General features: G+C 49.4%; 5 protein-coding genes across 5 annotated transcripts; 4 read left to right on the top strand and 1 right to left on the bottom strand.

Annotated features, from left to right (window-relative positions):
* Window positions 1–232: 232 nt before the first annotated feature.
* On the top strand, window positions 233–7985 carry FOBCDRAFT_159475 (uncharacterized protein). The gene is made up of 6 exons (XM_059608390.1): window positions 233–567; window positions 673–2978; window positions 4056–4133; window positions 4321–4774; window positions 4834–5792; window positions 5844–7985. The coding sequence occupies exons 1-6, from the start codon at window positions 492–494 to the stop codon at window positions 7812–7814; spliced, it is 5844 nt and encodes a 1947-aa protein (XP_059467090.1). The 5' UTR covers window positions 233–491; the 3' UTR covers window positions 7815–7985.
* Window positions 7986–9475: 1490 nt separating this feature from the next.
* On the top strand, window positions 9476–9928 carry FOBCDRAFT_200320 (uncharacterized protein; the record flags this gene model as incomplete). Its single annotated transcript, XM_059608967.1, has 1 exon — window positions 9476–9928. One exon carries the CDS (start codon window positions 9476–9478, stop codon window positions 9926–9928), a length of 453 nt encoding a protein of 150 aa, XP_059467089.1.
* A 5289-nt stretch (window positions 9929–15217) lies between these two features.
* On the top strand, window positions 15218–16680 carry FOBCDRAFT_30467 (uncharacterized protein). Its single transcript, XM_031178884.3, has 3 exons — window positions 15218–15586; window positions 15696–16292; window positions 16343–16680. Exons 1-3 carry the CDS (start codon window positions 15393–15395, stop codon window positions 16593–16595), a joined length of 1044 nt encoding a protein of 347 aa, XP_031044771.1. The 5' UTR covers window positions 15218–15392; the 3' UTR covers window positions 16596–16680.
* A 1157-nt stretch (window positions 16681–17837) lies between these two features.
* Window positions 17838–20232, bottom strand: FOBCDRAFT_30460 (uncharacterized protein). The gene is made up of 2 exons (XM_031178885.3): window positions 19623–20232; window positions 17838–19574 (listed from the first exon to the last, which is right to left on the bottom strand). Exons 1-2 carry the CDS (start codon window positions 19885–19887, stop codon window positions 17986–17988), a joined length of 1854 nt encoding a protein of 617 aa, XP_031044772.3. The 5' UTR covers window positions 19888–20232; the 3' UTR covers window positions 17838–17985.
* A 587-nt stretch (window positions 20233–20819) lies between these two features.
* FOBCDRAFT_291994 (Nse1 non-SMC component of SMC5-6 complex-domain-containing protein) lies at window positions 20820–21885 on the top strand (the record flags this gene model as incomplete). Its single annotated transcript, XM_031178886.3, has 1 exon — window positions 20820–21885. Exon 1 carries the CDS (start codon window positions 20890–20892, stop codon window positions 21883–21885), a length of 996 nt encoding a protein of 331 aa, XP_031044773.2. The 5' UTR covers window positions 20820–20889.
* Window positions 21886–21994: the final 109 nt, after the last annotated feature.

Below are 21994 nucleotides of genomic sequence, written 5' to 3'. Positions count from 1 at the left end.
AGCGAGGACAAAAGTAAGATCCAGAGATGAAACAATACAAGAGAGGAAGGCCCTGAGAGGTCGAGTCAATTAGCAGCCCCAGTTGACCTGAACTTACATGGTTGTTCGCTTGCGCTTACGCCTTGGACGACGTAACCCCTTGTCACCATGCACTAGAGCCAGTTGCTAGAGGCTGGAGGCGGGTTCATTAACCTCTGAGCCCCTCCCCAGTCATGCATCCGATCTTATGATTGATTTTCTCACCCTAAGTTATTATCGACAACGTCGAAAGCCGTTGTGGTCATTGCGTGAAGAACCATCCATATAGGTGGCCGATGTGAGACCAATTCATCAGGCAAGGCCCAAATCACTCGTTTAGAGGCCTGTCCTAGTCGATTCGGTTTGGTGAGCTTGGATGACAGACGAAAGGAGCTCGAAACGATCAGAGCGAAAGTTAGTGCAGGACGGAACAGCCAGTCTATGCTGTCTGTGTGTTGTGCTATATCGACAATATGAGGGCGCAAGCTATTGGACTGCTCTCAGTCGCAACGCTTGTTCCTTCTATTGTCGGTGTTGCTGTACCTAGAGGTAAGCCTTCGAATTGTCCCACCAGTGTTGATTGTTGTGCATTTCCCTTGAAAGATGAAGGGATGGAAGAGGAGAATCGTAGCTAAAGATTACCTTGCCTATCAGCCCCATCCGAACCTAATCAGCCAAACCCTCGGCGCTTTCCACTGAATGAAACGGCCATCGCGACTGCCCCAGACGGCAGTACCACTCGCTTGCTATCGATAGCATCAACGTCAATAACACAAGTGGAAGAGGAATTTTCCTCCCTTCCTGAGCAAGCATCTTCTACAGAAGTTAACTTGTCAACAGCAGCAGAGACAAGTTCTGATTACTCTGTTCAGAAAGTGCCAATAACTTCACCGTTGGATCATGTGGCCACTTCATCTCAGAGCACTCGATTTACTCTAGAAACTCATCTTCGATCTTTCTCGGAACCTTCAGCTTCACATTTCATCCAGACAATTCCTAAATCTGCTGCTCTGGCGAATGGCAACCCGTCAGATCATGATAGAGATTCAAGCTCTGTAGCAAATCAAGCCGATCTCCAGGCTTCGGCTCAGAGGAGACCACACCAGGGATTTGCACATTCTTTTACACAAGCCGCACCCAACAACACCAAACTGAAAACGCAAACATGCGGCCCTGGTTACAAGTCTTCCTGCGGATGGATTCCCTCGGTTACGTCGAAAGGAAATGGGACATACACACCTGGACCATGGACGTCTGGTACATTGACGCTGATAGCACCAACGTCAGTGTTACCGTGCACGACATTGCAGGATAATGAACCCATCACCGAGTATTCCATCGTGTATACATCAACGATAACGTTCTTTGGAAACCGCAGTGATTACACGCCACCCTACCCTACTATCAGTACTCCCAACATTTGCGAGACAGAGGCTCCAAGCCCATCATTCTCAAAGATTGTCCCATCCCATGGCTCCGAGGAGTCTGGCACATTCCCATGGCCAGGCTCTGAATTAACTAAGGAGCCCCCTCAAGGTTGCTTACGGGGGAAATCTTGTATTTCAGAAAAGCCTCCTGGTTGGTCGAATCCGACAGCCGTTCCTGGAGTGCCAGGTTTAACTATGTCAAGTTCGAGAATGACTGTGACATTCATAACGACTGACAAGAACCCGGCGGTTGTATTCCCTACAGAGCCGCCGCCGCACTTCGACCGACCGACTGATGGAGGGGGTCTCCCTATGAGTAACAAACAACTGCCCCGGCCTTCCAAAGCACCAGGCTCGAATCACCCAGATTCTTCTGGAGGGCACGGAAAGTCGAGTCCTCAGTCAGGGCCACAGCCTGACGTGAAGCCGCGACCTTCAGCAGAATCTGGACCGAGGCCAACATCAGGACCGCAGCCAGTAATCGAGCCACAAGGGGGTCCACAGCCCCAATCACAGCCTGACACCGAACCTGAACCCCCTAGGAAGTTTTTTGTGACTGCCAGGGGTCAAGAAGTCATTGTCAATGACAAGACCTTTTCCAGTCTCAGACCAGATCAAACAACAACAGTTACTGTCGATTATGGAACATTCACAATTCGCCCAACAGAAGTGGTTGGTGAAGGAGCAACAGTTAGGAAACCGCAGCCTGTAGGTACTGTGATTTCCGTTGTCAGCCCTACAAGTGCGACTATTGGAAAGATACCTGTTACTGTTTCGGGCACGGAAGCTATTGTGGACGGCACGAGGCTCAAAATTCCTCTTATGGGCACGACCACAAGGCTTCAAGTTTCTGTCGTCGGGTCAAATACTATTGTGGAGGAGCGACAAGTGTCCATTGCGCCTGGTAGAGTGGTGGTTGATGATGAAACACTTACATACCATGGGGTCGGTGGTCCTCAGACAGACGTGATCATCGGAGGTGGTGAGATGGTCACTGCAGTTGGAAAATCTGTGTTTGTCTTTCACTCTACGACTCTGATATATGGAATTGGCACCCCCGTGACAACGGAAACAATAGATGACGATACTATCACTGTTGGGCCAGAAGGTATTGTTGTCGACGGAACAACTCTAGGCGGGTCTGACGCTGAGCTCACTGACACCAAATATCGAATTGTTGGTGGAGCGACCATCACCAAAGTCAACCCTTCATACGCGATAATCGATGAAACGACCTTCACTGCCGGGCCTGGTGCCAAGATCACAACAAAAGAGGCCGGTGGTGAAACCATCACGATCGGGCCCAGCGGTATTATCATCGGCACAATGACAATAAAATACCCCTTCGGGGCTTCAACTGTGACCACCATCGAGGCGAAAGCAACAGCGTCTGACGAGTTACCTGCTGCAACAGGAACCGGCAACAACAATGCCAAAGAGGATGGAAAGAGTAAGAAAGACGATGACAGCGGTGGGATTTTACGACGGCCAGGTTTGGCAACAGGAATGACTGGGTTATGCATAGCGTTTGGCGTTTGGATTCTGTTTTGAACCTGGCATTGGACATGATTCGCCATATTAGGATCCGTCAGGAAACAGAGTGGCTTCTTGCTCTTGGTTTTGGCATGACAATAACTAGCATTGCATGAAAGATTTGGAAATATGGATGAGAAACACGATATACGAGTATTACACATTGATCACGGTTCTGTATCAGATGACCCCGAAACTCCCCAAATGAATGCTTGAACATCCAATCTAATGCGTATTATGGCTCATCAAACAGGACTGATCAAAATTCTTATTTCAGTATATAATGAGCCACAACATCTGAGATCACTGTCATGCAAAGCCAATATCTATCTGTATGCTCGACACAACTCACGACAAGCTTGGAGCCATTTTACATGGATCATAACACTACCAATAAATTACTGGCGTCCTGGCTAATTCTTTGTACGCAAACAGCGCAGGGCCAGCTTTAAATAAAGTCTTCTCCATGAGTCGCGGTTTAATTTTCCTATGTATCTCGTTAAAGCATTTGATATAACACAAGAAATCAGCAGTTTCAGACTCTATCTTCACTCTTTCAATTGTGGGGAAATCTGAGTGGCTGAAAGCTTAAATGCACTTGTCATGGAAGATAATAATCCAATCAAGGGCTGGCAGAAAATCGGATTTGGCAGAGCCAATCCAAATGACTGATCAAGCTTAGGAAGTCCTAGAAGAATAGTCCAGGGCTGTTGAGGTCTTTATTTGGTTTCAAGGATTAGAGATGCTTGCTACCAGAAATGGTTAACTACCCAATTCCTGTAGGGTAGATATTGCAAGTTTCCTTAGTGGCAGAATTACTGCCTCACTCATTTATGTACTAAAATAGCAATGCTAACTTACACACTGATGAGGAGATTCCGGTGTGTATAGAAAATTCTGACCAACGAGTAAGCCGCTGGAGGCGAACTTGATGTGGCTCCATCGCGAACACCTTGATGACTCACAGTATCCAAAGTCGAGCTCAACAGGCAGGCAATGATAGTTTTACCGAGGAGATGATATAACGAGGGAAAAAAAATAAAACTTGAAAAGATAATACACACGTTTCAATAACAGATTCTTATAACATCTTGCACTTCATCGAACACGATGTCTTATAGTGCTCGTCTATTGGCTCATCAGTGTATCAATAGTGTCTCGCGCCGGCTTATCATCGGCAAAGTTCAAGATCGGAAACTCGACGCGCCGCGAGGCAAAAAAGGGAAACTTCCTCTTGGAACGATCATCACCTCGACTAACACCTCATCTTTGCGACGAAACACCTTAACAGCGCACAAACAAGCTCCTCAACTGCTTCATCATCCTCGCCCCGGCATCCTAGACTGTGCAGATATCTTGTGCACGGTCAGCATCCTTATCCCCCGAGTTCCAAGCCTTCAGCTATATGCAACAAGAGCCTCTCGAGAATACAGAACATTTGATTCACCGAGACAACCCTTATAAAACCTCTCTCTCCCAGCATGGCCCCCTTCACCATGACCCGCGTGGCCTTCGCCGAGTCTACTCCGGAGACTCAAGTGGCGCTGAACCGGGCTCTGCACTGGCACTCCGCCGTCCCTCCGGCCATGACGTCGATGCCGACTTACTCGATGAGGAGCTACGTCGACTGAGTTTGGGTCATCGCTCGACTGTTCGACCTTCAGCTCCTGGCCAGCGCATCTCCGAGTACGAAAATGCAATGACACCGCCTACTCCAAAGAAGGCACTGGGCTTCAAGGTTATCAAGCGCTCCGAAACTCCCTCTGATGGTGTGCAGCTTGAAGAGTTCCCAAACGGTGCGTCATACCATTCAACATGATATTTTCTACAGTATCCTAACTCGAGCTCACTTCAGAGATCTTGACACATATTCTTTCGCATCTTCACTCCGATTCGCACGCCGCAATTGCTCTCGTCTCCAAGCGATTTTATGCCCTCATCACCAGTTCTCATGCTTGGCGCATGGCCTTCCTACGATTCTTTCCAGGTCATGAAGCACTTGAGGTCAAGAAAAATGTGGACATGTGGGCTCACAGCTCGCACGACCTGATACAGTCTGAGTCTCGTTATTTCACTCGTCTTACCCCCATGGCGTCATGGAGAAAGGAATACCTTCTGCGCACCCGCTTGATTAGAAGTCTGGCTCGTGGCAAACCAGGCGCATCCTTTGCCTCTGGAGGTATTGGCGCATCTGTTCGTACCGGGAAGAAAACCAGCGCTGTGTTGACGTACAACTCCAAGCTGCCATGGGCTGTCACGAATATTCACGCTGTCTTCACAAACGGAAAGAAACCACCAAAAGCTATCCACGGAGCTGCCGACCTGGGAGTAGCTTCAGTCAGTGACCCTACCAACGGAAGGATTGAGAAATGGGGATTCGTTGACCCTTTCAGCTCTATGCAACTTGATGAGGTGTTCCCCAACCTTGTTCCCTTTGGCTTGGGGGAGGGTCCCGCAGCAACTCCCAATGTCCTCGATGTAAGCCAGCCATATGGCGTTCTTGCAGGTGAAGGATTCCCGGGCGGTCGTCCCTACTACCGTCCTGTCAATGAGAACCGTGGACGATATCTCGGTGCGGATTCTGGTGTTGTTGACACCTACCCTGATATCCCTAAAATACCAGAAATGTCTGAGGCAGTCTGCAGTGTATGGTTGGCCAAATCGCCGAATGTGCCAACAAATACGCAGTCAATGATTGGGATGCTGACTGGCTCTACCCTTGGTGTCGTCACTTCATACGCTCTTGGAACCGACTCTGGACCGCAACGATACCAACCTGGAGAAGTTACTGCGCGTTGGGTGCTTAGTCCTGGCGTTCCAATTATCTCTCTAAAGGTTGACGACAACTATAGCCAGAAGCGCAAGTCTTCAGCCAGGGTATGGATCGTTGCGCTCAATGCTCTGGGTGAGGTATTCTATCTGACTGAAACACCTACTGTACAAAATGCAACTAAGAGCGAAGATATCACCAAAAACGCTTGGTTCGCTGGACGCTCAGTTTACTGGCATCTATTGGACTCCACTCGACGCGTTGCTCGACCAGATGATTCGGACAAGAACGCCATCAAAGGCGCATACTCGCCTCGGTCACCTTCCAACTCTATGAGCCTAAGTAAGAGTCAGTTGGCTGCTGAAGCACGAGAAATTGAAAAGTTCTTGCGCCAAAAACCTGCACACTTCCGAAGGGTTTGCGAACGATGGGATATGCAGCGCAAGCTGGAAGTCGATTTCGCCAATGATGACGGCCATGGTGCTGGTGAAAACATATTTGTCATCGATTGTGGACTAGCCGAAGACCGCCCTGCACACGTCGAGCGATACACTCGATCTTTAGTTCCTCAAGATGCACAATCATCATCAGTCGTGTTGGCTCCCACGCCTCCTGATGTCTCCGTCAGCGCTCAGCCGTCACTATTCGGGACTACTGCGGGAGAGGTATCACAGGGGCCCGACGAGAAGATATCTCAATCCGTCACATCTACTTCAGTGTCATCATTGGATGTCCTGTCCCACCTTCATGAGTGGGAGAGTTGCTCCTTCAGGCTGAAGGGTCAAAGTCATGCAGTGATCACTAGTGCCTCAATGGACCAATCTAGCACGTCAGTCCTGACACTCGGTGAAGATCCTCTTCACTCGGCTGAGGAAGAAATTCCAGGCCGCAGATCTCGATTGTTTGCTATCGGCACAGACGACGGGGCTGTACTTGTCTGGAACGCTCGTGAGGATGCTAAGGCTACGGGCATCAGCCCGGTGCGACAAATCCAGACTGACTCCCCAGAAGTGTCCTGCGTGGCACTCTCGGCTATGTATGTTGTCCATGGCGGCAGTGATGGACTGGTGCAAGCATGGGACCCCTTGGCATCAACATTGGATCCCGTTCGAACTCTCAACGCAAGGTCAAATGGACGAGTGCCTCGACACATGGTCACAATGAACCCAACTCTGGACGAGTCAACTTACTCAGCAGTCGGTGCGATTTATCTTGACCCTGATCCAACCGTCCTTCGTGGAGTCGTTTCATTTGGTGCTTTTCTGAGATACTGGGCGTACAGCTCTGCTAGTCACGCTTCAGGACGTAAGCGTCGGCTTAGACACTCTGATGTTCATGGTCGTCTGGCCAGTCGTCGTCAAGGCGGAGCAGTCATTGATTTTATCGCTGCTGAGGAGGCTGAAATCAAGAGGGAGAACGAGCAAAAGGCCAGAGAGCAGAACCGCCTGCGCAATCGCTTTGGTGTCGGTGCGCTCGGTGACCTGACTGAAGAAGAAGCATTGCGGTATGCGCAGATGGTCTCCGAGGAAGCCTTCCTTTTCGAGGAACAACGTCGGACAAGCGACTCCGCTGCCGATGCCAGCCTGGATACTGCCTCGACATTCAGTGAGACCACTACTGTTGATACCATCACCCCTGAGCCAAGTGTCTCGGACATGATAACTCCCCCGTCTGCCTCCACGGATAAGATTGAGATAGCGCCTGTCGAGGACGACTATGAACAACAGATTCAACAGGCAATCCGCCTTTCTCTGATGGAAGGCGTCAATGATAACCCCGCATCACCCCAAGCAACGAGCTCCGGTGATTACGAATTCTCGCTGACATACAAACCCAAGCCTGGCAGGAAGAACAAGACATCTGGAACTGTGTCGCCTGGATTTTCCAAGTCGGGGTCATCAAACAATATCCAGCCTAGGGACTATGACCTTGAACTTGCTCTGAAGCTGAGCATGGAGGAGCAGGGTCTGTCAGCATTTGACGCAGCGTCAGACGTTCGACGCGATGAGTTCCCGGCGCTGGAAACTGAAGGCGTCGGTAAAGGGAAAGGGGTACAGAGGTGGTAATTTAGTGCATCTGCTGCATTGTGTGTCTCGTCGTTCACAGCTTTACATTCGATGCCATGGGTCAACACGGTACGTGTTCGTGCCACTGGCTTATCTTTTACATAATAGGACTTTTTATCGGCATCTATCCTTTCCCGCCTGAGCTCAGCTCCGTTGCTGAACGAGTAAACACCGTGATACGATTGATGATCATGAACTATACTCGTGATCCTGTTGATATCTGTTCAGAGATTGTCTGTTTCGTAATGGCTGCTAATTCGAGATCATCACGAGAAGCATTGCCCATTTTCCCAACACCCCTTAATGCAAAAAAGCACTTATCGAATATGTGTAACATGAATGTGTTAAGGCTGGAGCTTAGTCAAAACTGTTTGTATAATATTTCCTAGTATTGCAATCACTGTATCCCATGAATAAGCTCCAGCCTTAACACATTCATCTCGAAATCAATGGTTTTGTAGGAACTTCTGTTTGGTCTATGTCAATTTGTCAGCGCATATTGCCAAGAATGCAGCAAACACAGTCGCCATAGCGAGTTAGGGCTGAGTTGTGGGAGCGAACAAAACGCTTTAAAGTGTTTAGTGACTCTTAAGAATGTATGAGCTATTCTAACTATAGAGATGCATTTAATGATACTGAACGCATAGTATCAGTTCTTCGGAAATTGGAAGGTGTAGGGTAAGACAGCTAAGCGCTCAATGTCACTATGCACCTGAGAGTTAGGATTTTATAATAAACTGCTTGCTATCTAATACAGTATTACACACAGCAAGGTGGTCTACTACTCCCAACATCGCTCACGTATTTTGTCATCACGGAGGTTAGTATTACACTGATGGGTTTCTAGTCTAAGTGCACCAATTGACGCTGAGCGTACAAACACCTTCCTTGACCGGAACTCACCTGAACTAAAGTTCGGTTTAGAATTCTCACTAATAAAGAGTCGCGAAGACATGCCCCTGATATTAGCAGTTGCTCCACGGGCGCAGTGTTAAGTGGGAGCACCTAAAGGTCCCGGTCCATCCGGCAGATGAGAACAGACCAGCTTGCGATTTTGCGGCCAAGGTCCTGTATGTAAGTTGCTGTTGCTATTCTCCCTCAAGTAACATCCCCGATCAAAGGTATGTTGCTCGCATGTTCACGGATGAGTAGAACATGTCTCGGATGCCCCGACCTGCAAGAGCTATCACATGCTTGGAAGTAAACCCAAAACGACGCTCTGCGAGGCAAGGCGAAATATGCAATATCATATCATTACGCGTGGCATAGACAAAGAGCTCAAAACTTTGGCAGAGTGTAACGTTGCAACTTGACAGCCAGACTCCTCCTCGGACCAACTTCCCGCTGCATGGAACTTATAAGGGACCTGCATAAGAAAGGCATCTCCAAGGGCCCAGTTTTTGCGGTTCAAAGATCCTGAGACTTGCGTGAACCGAGTCTCTATTCTCCGAGATATACTGGAGACTCGATGTTCCTGAGTCGCCAACTCATCAGTCCCAGAGAGGTGAGGAAGCCGCTATGTAACTCAGAACGAGACAACGGGACATCCGGCAGCGTTCCGAGCAACAGCATTCAGGGCACGGTCCCTGATCATAGAGCTAATCTTGCACTCTGATAGAACTATTATCAGGAGGCATGAGAATAGCTAATCGCGGCTGGAGATGCGGTGTTCCGGCCGCGCTCTCCAGTCGCCGGATATTGGTGGCGGGGAGCGGATCCGCGGGACGGGATGGGCCGCAGCGCCACTGATGAAGTCGAAAGGATCCAATTTTGAACGGACGTTTGCTTCATTCAGCGATGTTGTCGTAGATAATTTGCATGATCTCGACAGAATATTCGTTATGTTGCTGCAACCGTTGACAATGGTACTTGCTCGCCACGCAGTTGAATTAGACATCCCTGCTCAAGAACCTGGCCGTTATGACGAAGGTTTCTGCACTGCTGGCTCCGGGCTATTGGGTCATCAGGCCATGACACCAAGAACTCAAACTCGGGGATACTTAGTGTTGCAGCATGCAGCTACAATCCAATCCAGTGCTCTGCAGGCTTCAGACCAATGGGCAAAGTTGGCTTCCGAACCAGCGCCCACCGGTGCTGCAGCGCTCTGCGGATAACCGGCCACCGTATTTCGGCCGTAGCTATTATGTAGTAATGTAGCAACGAACAAATACATGAGGTCTGAGAAATGCTCAGGAAGGTAATCACCCCAGGCAGACCCGTCTTCGGGTGTCAATATGCCCGACGAGCGTCTTGCCTTTCCAGGGACTGTCTCCGATCAAAATCAGGCCCTCGCATGCTGTCAAGAAAGGTGTATCAGGAGACCGGAGCAATGGTGAGCTTTTGGTCAATGCTGCCATGGATAACCAAGGGTCTCTGTCGCAACAAATGTATGCTTTTTACTATCCTCATTTATGTTCCTGTTAGCTCGCTCGGTTGGATCCCTTATGGCGGTACGCGAAACTATTTTCCTGAATCCTTGTAAGGGTCAAAGTTAATCCCTCGATAGGTATGTGTGGCCTTGAAGCTGATTGCCTGCCGCCATCAGTAACCCTGCCAGACTATCCGAAAACATTTTAATAGCCGATCCAGGGTTCACGGTCGAGAAGGATATCATTTTCCGTACTCCACCCTAGCTGGTTGGCATTGGTACCGTACTGTATCAGTGTATCTCGATCATTTTTTCCTCTCTCGACTTTTGGGAACGCCGCAGCCGCCGCCGAGTATTGGCAAGGGAATGTGTCTGATATTTGTGCTGTACTATACAGATGCCAAGTTGAGGGGGGGCGGCTCACGACTCGTAAACAATGCAGACATAACCAATGCGAAGGTTTTGCTCGAATGCAAATGATGAAAAGGCGTTCGCTGCAGTGGCCAACAGAGGAGTTGGCCCCCTCCTTGTCGCCCTTACGGCCTTACCTGATCCAGACTGTGTGCACGACACACAGATGCGTCTGTACGTATGAAATGAGACACGGAAGCGGTCAAGGCCTGCAACATACCATTGACGTGGTCATATGGACCAAGCCGCTGGGAATTTGCTCAAGGGTTCCCGCCGACTTGTCTCAGGAACTGGAACCGGTCAGCTGGATATCATCATTTATTGGGAATGACTCAAGCCCCTTTACCAGGAAATGCAGATCAACGGCTGTCACTCGTCAGCATACACATCTCGTTCCGTCGATCGCGTTTGTTAGCATCAAGATCGAGTTCTGATCCGTTGCTCGGACCTCCTTGTCACGCAGCAGCTCCCGTCTTCCAGATAAACTCCCGTCGTGCATTATGACAGCTAGTTACCGTTGGGACGGTTCGCGGAACAGCATGAATATCTCCCATGAAGTTAGCACTAACCTTTCCATCTCCAGTCAGATCCTTCCACCCTCCCGACTCCCTCGAGAAAAATATCCAATAGTTTCACTTCTCAAATGTCTCAAAACTAATAATATTTTCCCCGTCCAAGCTCCCCATTAGCCAAGAGAGCAGTGGCGGGCGGGTCGATCCACCAGGTTGGCACAGTCGTGGGCGGGAGCCAGCGGGTATCTTTAAGCTGCAGGACGGACGAGACTGAAAATCAGCTCATGGCGCTGGATGCAAGCAAGTCATGCTGTGCAGCAGAAGACCGCCATGAAAAGTGCTCGAGTTGTGATTCGTAGTACAGGAGCCAAAGAAAATGTTGAGCAACCCAAGAGCCCAACGGAGCAAAGCAAACTGATTTGCCTCCTCAACCAGAAAGTCTTTGACAGTTTGCGTTTATTTGTTTCAAACACGGCATTGAGCCGTGGAAATCGGTGGGCCACTCTTAGTTGCTGGAATGTTGCATTGAGCTACAGTGGCTCCGAGGGAGAAACCGTCGTGTCCCTGTTTCCCGGATTGACAGTCCTATGAATGGGGCCTATCCATAAAAGGCATAAAATCTGGTGCAGAATGGCATTTGACAAATGCGCCGTCCTTTCCCAGCGAGTCAGAATTGACACCAATCCATACTGATATGATACATCATAATTGTTTGTTCGGAATTTTCCTTCCTTTCCTGTGCTTCAAGTCTCGTTGCGGCAAGATCAGACAGGTCTGAGATTCCGGTCTTGGGGTCATGTCTTGCACGCCAAACTTCATGATCACAAATCGCCAATAGTTCATGTAACTGAGATCCAGGAAGTGCAATAACGACGTCAGCCGAAAATGTGTTTGGAGTCCAGCAAGGGGAGGCGGTATGGAAATATCACTGCAGGCAGTCAGAAGTTAGAGCCCAACCATATGGAACCTTTGCATCTGAGATGACCACCTGTATGTCGATACTGATGGTGTCAACGCCTAAATATCTGTGTCGGAATCGAGGCATACCGAGAACCATACCCAATGAAGGCAGGAGAATTAAGAAACCCTTGCAATTGCAGGACAGTGCAAACTCTCCCATGAAGGACGATGTGAGTATAGAACTCGAAGCGGCATAGGCATCATAAACCCGCGGAATGATTATTTCCTCTTTGCAGGAAGAGCTCTCGGCCTTTCATTTTCTTTAATGAAGATGTGTCCCAGCAGGATTTAAAATCACTGACAGCACATGCAAGGTCTCCATGAATGGAGACTTCAGCTTCTCAGAGAGTGCAATGATGGACCGAATGAAACGTGCAAAAAATCCAGGGGCCACTGCGGGAGAGAGGAAGAGTTGGTCCGTCCGTATCAACCACGGCACATTTTCCACGAACCCCGGGTTGCCCATGTCAACTTTGGTCTTTAGAAGAAAAAAATTGAGGCGCAGTCTGGACTTTTTGCTGGCAGACTGGACTGCAAAGTAATATCAAATTGTAGAGAATATATGGACTGGTTGGTAGTGGAAAACCCAGGGTCTCGGCCAAAGCGACGCTGAAATGATGCCAGCGTGTGCGATGAAGCAATTGGTTGGTTGATTGATTGATTCCCAGTTGTCAATGACTCTCTGCAAGCGAGCCGAGGTCCCAAAGCCATGGAGCGCTGACAAACAGAAGCTGGTCTGTCTGTCAACGAACGAACCGTTACGACACAACGGGCGGATGAAAAGTGACACCTCACAAAGCTACTGCCAAGGCTCGTGGTGATAAGCTTGAAAACCCCCGTAAACTGACAAAGTGAGGTTCCTGAGAAGGGAAACGGGGTTGTCGATGCAGGGATGAGAGTGTTTTGATTGGGATCTCTTCTTTCAAGCCAGGGTGGGGTGTGTTGAATGGATGATCTGACTGCCCTGGGGTTACCCTGAGCCCTGGAGTTTTTGATGGATTGTGGTCCCGCTAGTGTTCCACTACCAAATTCAAGGAACGGTAAATTGTCGGAGATGGACTTTTGGACAGTGCAACCCGGGTTCCTGCTATTCGGGACTGCTCCGGACATGGGCTACTGGCCAATCATGCGAGTTTGTGGTTCCATGACTCTTTAGTGCATACCTAGTCTTGGGTTCATGAATCTTGGAACAGCCGTGTTTCTGTTTCTGCTTCCATTGGAAGGGCGATAATACCTTCAACCGCCGATATTCACCACTGAAATGTGAGACTGTTGTCTCTGGAACCATATACACCCTCTTGTTGGGTATTAAGGCATTCTATAACCAGGTTCGCGGATGCCTCATGGATAAACGGTTTTCATGTGTGTGCGTCCTTACACGGGAATGCTGTGACACGCTTCATCTGCATAAGACTTAAACTCAAGGCCCAGGTCATGGCTTACGTTTCACAGACAGCTGCATCATGGACCAAGTGCCGTGTTGACAATATCATCAGATGGCCTTTCCTGGCTCACGGCTGGATTGTAGCGCAGCCGCCACCAAACTCATGAGGTCAAGACGTGAGAAACGGGCGCGTGGAAATAACGTGGGCGAAAGCAGCTATCCTCTCTGCCTCAAACTGTATTCCTCACCAGGAATCCTGTCTGCGACTTTAAATGTTGCAGCAATTGCCTGATGATGATAATCCATTCCAGCTTTGCTGATGTGTGGATGGGGCATCGTATCGCCTCGTGCAACGCAACGCAATCAATAACGTTTTACTGGCAGGCTGACAACTCGGCCAGCAAATTCAGGCTCTCAATGTGGCAGCTGGTGACCGCTGAAATGCTACCATAGTTCACAGTGCCGCAGTCTTGTCACCACCTGGCCGCTCCAGCTGGCCGCATCAAAGGCCATGGCATAGGCCAGAAGCTGGCTGTGAACCACTGGGCCACAATTTCAGTGAACCGAGCAACTGGAATAGGGAAATACCACGGAGGTTGGACCTCGTTTGGAGGAGCAATACTGTGCTTACTGTGCTGGATCATGTACCCGCAGGGGTGTGATTCAGGTTAGATTCCCTGTGAGTATCCATCGTTCACACCACAATCTCTGCCTCTGACGGCAGAGCATGAGCCTCTCCCAGAAGGTAGAGCAAAAGGACCTGACCTGTTGCGCATTACAGCGCATAGCATGACACCTTTCCCTTCCCGTCCCCAGAATTCGAGCTACTGCGGTGTACTGTAGTGTGCGTGGCCAGTGGCATGTCCTGTCGTGTCTTGGATTGCCTCCTGAAGAGGTCAAGTCTCCAAGGTCCGTCCTTGAACTAAGGCCTAGGCCTCCCGGTTGCCAGCGGCCGACTGCTCACGTCCCTCCCCATCCGCCGTGTCGGGACTGACTGGATGTCTCGGTGTCTTTTGTTGTTGAACAGAACGGACGGATCATGAACAAATACTGTACAATTATTTACATGCCACCACTCACAACTTTCACCCCTTCCATGGTATCGTTGCCGTCCCCCACATGCCCTTCTTCCCGTGCTGGGGTTCCTGGTTCCATGTTCCATGTTCCATGGATGCAACGAACTCGTACGAATTCCTAATTGGGTTGGGTGCCTTTCTTTAACCCTTGTCGCACTGGGCAGGCCTTCCATTCGCTGTCTCTGCCTTCTGCAGCATTAGCATTGGCTTTGTAGCACCGGGCCGCTAGACTGGGTCCACTGATACCACCAGGCTGGCTCGATGTGCACTGTAGAGTTGAGTGTAGCGCCATCCACGAGGTCCCGTCCAAGTTAGCAACCGCCAGACTAAGTATAGTTCGCCTGCCCTCGCCCATCATCCTTCGACCAACTTTCTACTTTACTCTACTCGGTCCTTTCTCTCCCTCCTCCCTCGCCTTCTCATAAAGTCAACAGTTTTGATCCAACCATTCCCGTATCGTATCGCCCTGATCATCGTCGCAGATCCACTGCGTCATGAGAGGCTGATAAACTCTTGACCTTCACTCAGCTCGACATACGAATTGGTCTATCCTGACTAATTCGCTCGACGTCTCTTTTAACGGGGACTGTCGCTATCTATCTGACGATACATTATCGTCGCTTGAGCGCCACTACTTTCGGTCCCGCCGATTGCACAAACACCATCGTCTCTACTGGACTCCCTCACGACTCATAGCAAACCCTGTTATCCAAATTTTTACTCATCATATTCGCCTCACCATATAGACAACTGTATAGAGGGGACGATAAAATTATCTCATATCAAATTTCACTCGAAAATATTTCAGTCACTTAAAGCAACAACCATTAAAGAACTCTCAAACTCTGTTATCACAAACTATCCAACATGAGTTCTCCTTCCCAGGCCGGGCCCTCGTCCCGTAGAGAGGAGAAGAAAGAGAAGGGATTCAGCAAGCTTCTTACTCGCACCAAAACTTTCCTCAAGCGAGAGGGCTCCTCATCTGCTTCTAAGCGTCAGTCGACTCTCTCGACCACCAAGCCTGCCGCTCCAGCCAAGCCTGAGGAGACTCCCCAGACGAGGTACGATTTTCTCTGGTGAACTTTCCTCGGATGGAAACGTCTCGACGGACTGTTTCTATTCCTTGACTAGAACCAGTTCATGTGCATTCAGTAACTAACGAGCCCGCAGTCAACCTCCTGCTCCCGAGAACAAGAAATTGGAAGCTAGGGCTAAATATGAAGGCTTAGAGGGCGTCTCCAAACTCACTAGGAGCCAGTTGATCGAAGAGCGTGCTAAGAAGCTTGGTGAGCGCTATGGACTTGATATCAACGTTTCCGAACTTCAGACCAGATCGCCCGACGACACCGTTCTCCGCATTGACAAGCCGATCCGTATGCGCGTACGACGAACCTGCCACAAGTGCAACTCCACCTTTTCTTCTGCCAAGGAGTGTCCCAACTGCCAGCATGCCCGTTGCACCAAGTGCACCCGTTACCCTCCCAAACGAAGCGAAGCCGAGATTATCGCCAGCCGTGAGCGACGTGCCGCTATCATCAAAGCCAACAAGGAGAACGCCCCTATTATTCCCGACTACTCTTACGCCTTTGACGAGAAGAAGATCGTCCTTACTCGACCTAGCAAGACAGGTGGTCAGGACTTGGTTCACAAGAAGCCTCGTCAACGCGTGCGAAGGACCTGCCATGAATGTTCGACTCTGTTTATCTCTGGTAATAAAACCTGTGAGAAGTGTGGCCACGTTCGCTGCACTGACTGTCCTCGAGATCCGTATGTTCACCTTACAGCACCTATCAAAGTCTTTGCTAACCAGATAACAGCCCCAAGAAGGAGAAGTATCCATATGGTTATCCTGGAGATGAATTCGGTCCTAGCAGTGTGCCACACTATGAGTGTAAGGAGTGCAAGACTATATTCCCAACCGGTGCTGAAAATGGAACCAAATGCACAAAATGTGGTTCGGAGAAAACAGACGACTCGCCCCGTGTCAAACCCCGCAAAGTCGAACCTGAACCAGACCCGGAGATATTGAAGAGGCTACAGGAGCGGCTTGAGAATCTAAAAGTGGCATAACTTGCATACACCATAAGACTCTTGAACTCGGGAGTCGGGGACGAAGAGAGGATGCTATTTCATTTTATCGTTTTACACAACCACACACGACGACGACATTCGAGCTGCGAGAGCGAGGGACGACGGGCGGAGAGCTTCTCAACCATCTCATATCATGAGTAGAAAATTCGATGGCTATCGATCCCCATCCGCAGTTCATTTTCCTTCTACTTGGCCACACGTTGCACGGCTCATCCACCCTGGATCATGGGTTCAAAATAGTATTCGACACGAAGCCTATTTGTTTTTCACGACATAGAGACGGCAATTCATATTGGCCGGCGCATACAACATCACGTTCCGGATCATTCCATTCAAGCGCACCTCCATGATTATTGCATTACCAGCCATCTGTCATTTACAGACATTTACGAACAGAGGAGTTATGATTCAGGAGAGCAAGATCATGTAGAGGGGGCAGGTGGGGATATACGGGTTGATTTGCTGAAAGGTGTTGAAAAGGGGGTGGTTTGTGTATTGACAAACAAAATTCGCATGTACCTTGCGGGCCGTGACCCTTGGAGGATGGATACCACAACGAGTGTGCCACACATTGTCAATGTATTTGGCGAAAGCGAAGAAGCGGTGTTTTTTTCATTCTCTCAGTGAACACAATTCTGTTGGCGAGCGATACCTACGCTCTGCATCAATGAGAAAGACGTCAATCCTTCATAACTAACACCAATACTATTTGACGAACACAAGTGATATCAGTTCCATGTATTCCATCCCCTCTCACTCGCTCTGAATATGGTTGAGGACTGATTAGGATGTGGCATCATCTCCATGCCATTATCCTCTCCTAGTTCATCCAAGAACCCCAGCAATGCAGGAAACACGTGAGTCTTGCCTCAACATCGCCATCATACATACGTGATGACCCTGCCCCCGCAGTGTCCATTATTCATCCAACCCATCTTGCTCTATGCAGGTGTTGTAATACTTGCAGTTTACGTAAGTGGTGCTTGTGTTGGACAAGATGCAAGAGTTGTGCCATGGTCTGCTGCTTTCTGTGTAGCGGTGTGTCGCACAGGCGCTGATACCGTGAGGAGAAACAGGTGCGTTCGGCTCATCGGGAGGACAAGAAAGTGAGTGTGAGGCGTATGTGCGTTATGGGAGAGCTAGAGACAGGGGATGACGGGGGGGAAGGAGGAGGGGGGGGCTGTCTTGGGTAGTGGTTCTAGATATGTCTAAGATGTTACTGGAAGGGCTATGATGGTTCCAGTACCCTTGCATGCCTCTATTAAATGATCGATATACTATCTAACAACTTTATGATCACTCCGTGTTATCCACTCCCTCGGCACATGTGATTCCATACCGTATATGGGCAGAGTGTCTCCAACATCCCTCACTCCAGAGGCTGGTCTCCTTCCTTAATGAACGGCTCAAGACTGATCCTAGCTGTATGGGTCACCGAAGCACCAAGGGTATCAAGCCGGTTGATCTTTCGACCAAGATACCTACCCACACCATCCATTCGGTTGTTGAGATGGGCATGCTGTTCATCCACTCTACGTTGAATAATGGAGTTTTGGAATTCGTTCGAGTTGAGGATGGGCATGAGACGGTGCGTTGGGTAAAATCGACCTCTAATCGACTGTTCCTTGAACACGACGTTCTCTTTGATCAGTGCGTAGCGCCAGCGCTGTGCCCCGACCGAATGGCGCCACTGGCTCTCATTTCGTAACGCAACGGGAAGGTGTTCATCCCGGACAATGTTTGACTGGTCTTCAGATACGAGCTGGTAGATATGGCCGACGAAAAAGACGGCGCCAGGGAAGTCCGAGGTGGTGAAGATGCGCCGGAGACCCAGGACGCACGTCTCGGCCGGGACGTTCAACTCAGCCGGGATTGATCTGAGCCGCATTGCGTCGCCAATCTCGATGCGCTCAGCCCCAAAAAAGCAACCCCAGTACGCAACTCTCTTGAAGTTCGGCTCTTCGGAGATTTTGGACCACAGGGAGTACGAGTAGTCAATCTTCACAGCTGCCATCTTGGAAGCGTCGAGTGCAATCATCTCTCGACGGTTCCCATCTGCGGTACTTTGGAAGAGAGCCTCCCATGAAACACCATCGTATTCCTTGTCCTTCAATTCGGGGAGGTTGACAGGTGGTACGGTGAAGGCATAAAAGGGTCGCATTTCTCCCTCTGTTTTGTTCACATTGTTTTGTTGGACGATGCCATGACCGATGGGCATAACCTCATGATGGCTGGCAGTGGATGAAGCAATGACTCCAAGGCGCCATGCATTACCGTTCAGATACCAGACCAGCTCTCCTGACCTGAACAGTACAGGTGATTTTAGTGACCACTGAACCGGTGGGGGCTGTGCTTGAGTAAGAGGTGGAGCTTGTTGTTGAATCTGCTGCTGTGCTTGAGGCTGGGGTTGTTGAATTTGAGGTGGTTGCTGCTGAAGTGGTGGTTGATTTTGGGGTTGAGATTGAGGCTGGGGTTGGAGCGCCTGCTCCTGTAGTTGAATCGGGGGTCGGTGTTGAATATGCTGTTGTATTGGGGTTGAAGTTGCAGGGACCGGCGTCGGTGCTGGTGAGTTTTGTGCTGTAGTAGCCGGCGTAGACTGTGTAGACTGTGATCGTGGTGTAACTTGGTTCGGTTTCTGAGATGCCTGTCCAGGCATTGGAGGGAGTGGAACAGGAGTGACCTTGGGCGGGATCTTATCGGCTTTGATAGGTTCATGGGTGATGATCAACGCGTCGTCAGCACCGATGCCCCCTTTGATTGAGTTGAAACCGTTGCAGTGCGCACAGCAACAGTCTCGGTAGTCCATCGATGTTGAGAGTAACCATATCAGGTGCACTGCAAATTCCTGCGGGCTCTTGAAAAGCTTCACCTTGATAGGATACCCCGAAACCCAAAGATGTTTAGACTTCTCGTATAGCCAGTAACCTCGTGGGAAGTTCACTAGCCACGGATTCCCCTCTCCACATGGTTAGATATCTGAGGGATGAGGCAGAGGAGCCAACTTACCATCGGGGTTCGGACATAGCTCTTGCTTCAGCAGAATCCCGAGTTTGACTTTCCACTCTGTGAATCTTGGGTCGTCTTCGGCTAATCGAATCATCTGAGGTTTGGTCCTTGGTGTTTTCTCAGCCGCAGCATCCTTTGTCTTCTTAGTGGCAGTCGTGGCGGATGGTGCTGTGACTGGCCAGTATCCAGGTCCGGTGTCTGAGCCATCGCTTCTTGCCACCCGTACAACATCGAATTCTTTCAGTTCCGTGGGATTCATTGCCATTCTTAGATCAAGAGCCTATTTGCGTCTGACACTTGCTCAATGTCTTCCAGGTTCAGGCCCTCCTCCAGGAAACTATGATGGCGCACGTAGACGCGTTGTTTCTGCCCTGTAGCGAGTGAGGGGTGCTATAGGGTCTGATGAGTTTTCAGGTATTTGTCGAATTCGCGTGTTGTTGTCGAGATGTAGATCATTGATGATCGTGCGCTCTGATGAATTACTCAACACAAGGAGTAGCTGTTGGAGTAACAATGACCTGGACACGCAATCTTTCATCCGCTTAGCTGAGTGTTACTAATAATTTGTATGTTCTGGGAAGATGCGTCCCAGTCTTCGCGCTCTGTACCTTGATCAAGAAGGGGTTACTGTAAATTATCTGAAGCTCAAAGCTCTTGAGTGTTCTTTCAATTGGTAGACGAGCTGAGTCAGCAGAATGGCTGGGCCACCCTACACTGGCTGAACAAAGGAATATTGGGTGACAATGAATGCAGTGAGGCACCTAGTCATTTATGCCATTGTTCTATATGGAAGGCCATGCCATTTCTATCTGTTGGTAGGACCTTTGCTGTTCTTCTGTGCGTTCTGGCCTTATTTTAACGTACCAATGGAGGAATATCCCATGATGCGCATCGAACTTCAATTTCAATTCTATGTCGGTTATTACTCTGATTTCATGCAATCTTCCCATACATATAAGAAGTAAAAAATCATTCTCGAAACAAAATGAAACAAAGAAGATGACTGAGCGGCACCTACAAGTGATATGAAAAGCGAGCTGGATGATATGGGTGCTTGAATGAGCCACCTCAGCCACAGATACGTGGCTCGTGCACTCAATTAAGCCTTGAGATCCCTGAACGCGTCAAACGCGTCTTCTCTTCCCCTCCAAGAAAATCATTTCTGTGGCTTTCGTCCTAAGTATTCACACCTCATCAATTTTGAGAACAAATTATAAATCTATAGTGCTTGGCCTCGGGCGCAAATATCGCCAGGCAAAAACCAAGCATGAGTAGCCATGAATTCAACCACGGGGATAGAGCCTTTCTCCAGGCCATTTTAGCTCGAGGAACGATTACTTTCGAAGAAGCCCGTCCTATCCTTACTGCGATATTCAATGCCAACCGCAGGCACAGCGCAGATGAGGAGGGAGACGAAGTACGAACAGATCAAATCACCGAAGAACACTTTCAAGAGGCCATAGACAAAGCTTCAGAAGCGGCATCGCTTTTTGACTACGAAATCCGAAGTACTTTTCACCAAATTACCAAGAGACGAATATGGGCTTTGGTCAATACCACGTCCGATCCGCAGACGCAACTCGCTACCACATACAGCCACGAAGAAATCTCGTTCATTAAACGTGTTCTAGACGCTATGTTTGAAAAGTTCAACACCCCCCGTATGGAAGTCATGGCTATCACCGAGATGCAGGCCATCAAACTGGCGCGGCCGAACCGAAGAGAAAGCCAGATCGATGTGGAAACGCAGACGCAAACAACTGTAGACAAAGGACTTAAGCATAGTGAAGTAGAAGCTGTACTCGCAAATTTGGTTGAGGGAGGGTGGTTTGAGAAGAGTAACGAGGGGTTCTATACATTGTCACCCCGAGCGTTGTTGGAGTTGCGACCCTGGCTAGTTGAAAGCTACAACGACCCGGATCTTGGGCTACGCGACTGGCAGCGCATCAAGTTTTGCGAAGCATGCAAGGATCCAGTTACGATTGGTCTGAGATGCGCAGAGGTGGATTGCAACTTCCGACTCCATGAGGTATGTGAGGAGGCTTTCTGGCGAACTAGGCGAGACAGCAAATGCCCACGATGCTCTACCGAGTGGTCAAGTCATAAGTTCACAGGCGAGCGAGCGGTCACATCGACGGATGCTTTCCAACGGGGACGGCGGAAGAATGGTAGCGGCTGGCAACGTAGCACACTCGCCGATGAGGTTATCCGTGACGAAGGAGGGGCAGATGAGGTAGAAGACGAGGACGTTGATGACGCCTGATCGAGGTGTATACGCCGTTCTACCTACTTTTATGTCTTTATCATTAACCATAGAATTTCAAGATACCCACGGTCAATCAACATGAATTGGCATTGCTAAGTACCTTACT

Source organism: Fusarium oxysporum, chromosome IV (genome assembly GCF_013085055.1).
Source record: "Fusarium oxysporum Fo47 chromosome IV, complete sequence".
Lineage (NCBI taxonomy): Eukaryota > Fungi > Ascomycota > Sordariomycetes > Hypocreales > Nectriaceae > Fusarium > Fusarium oxysporum.
Note: the sequence above shows the minus strand (reverse complement) of the source record. Positions and strands in the feature narration are given on the sequence as shown.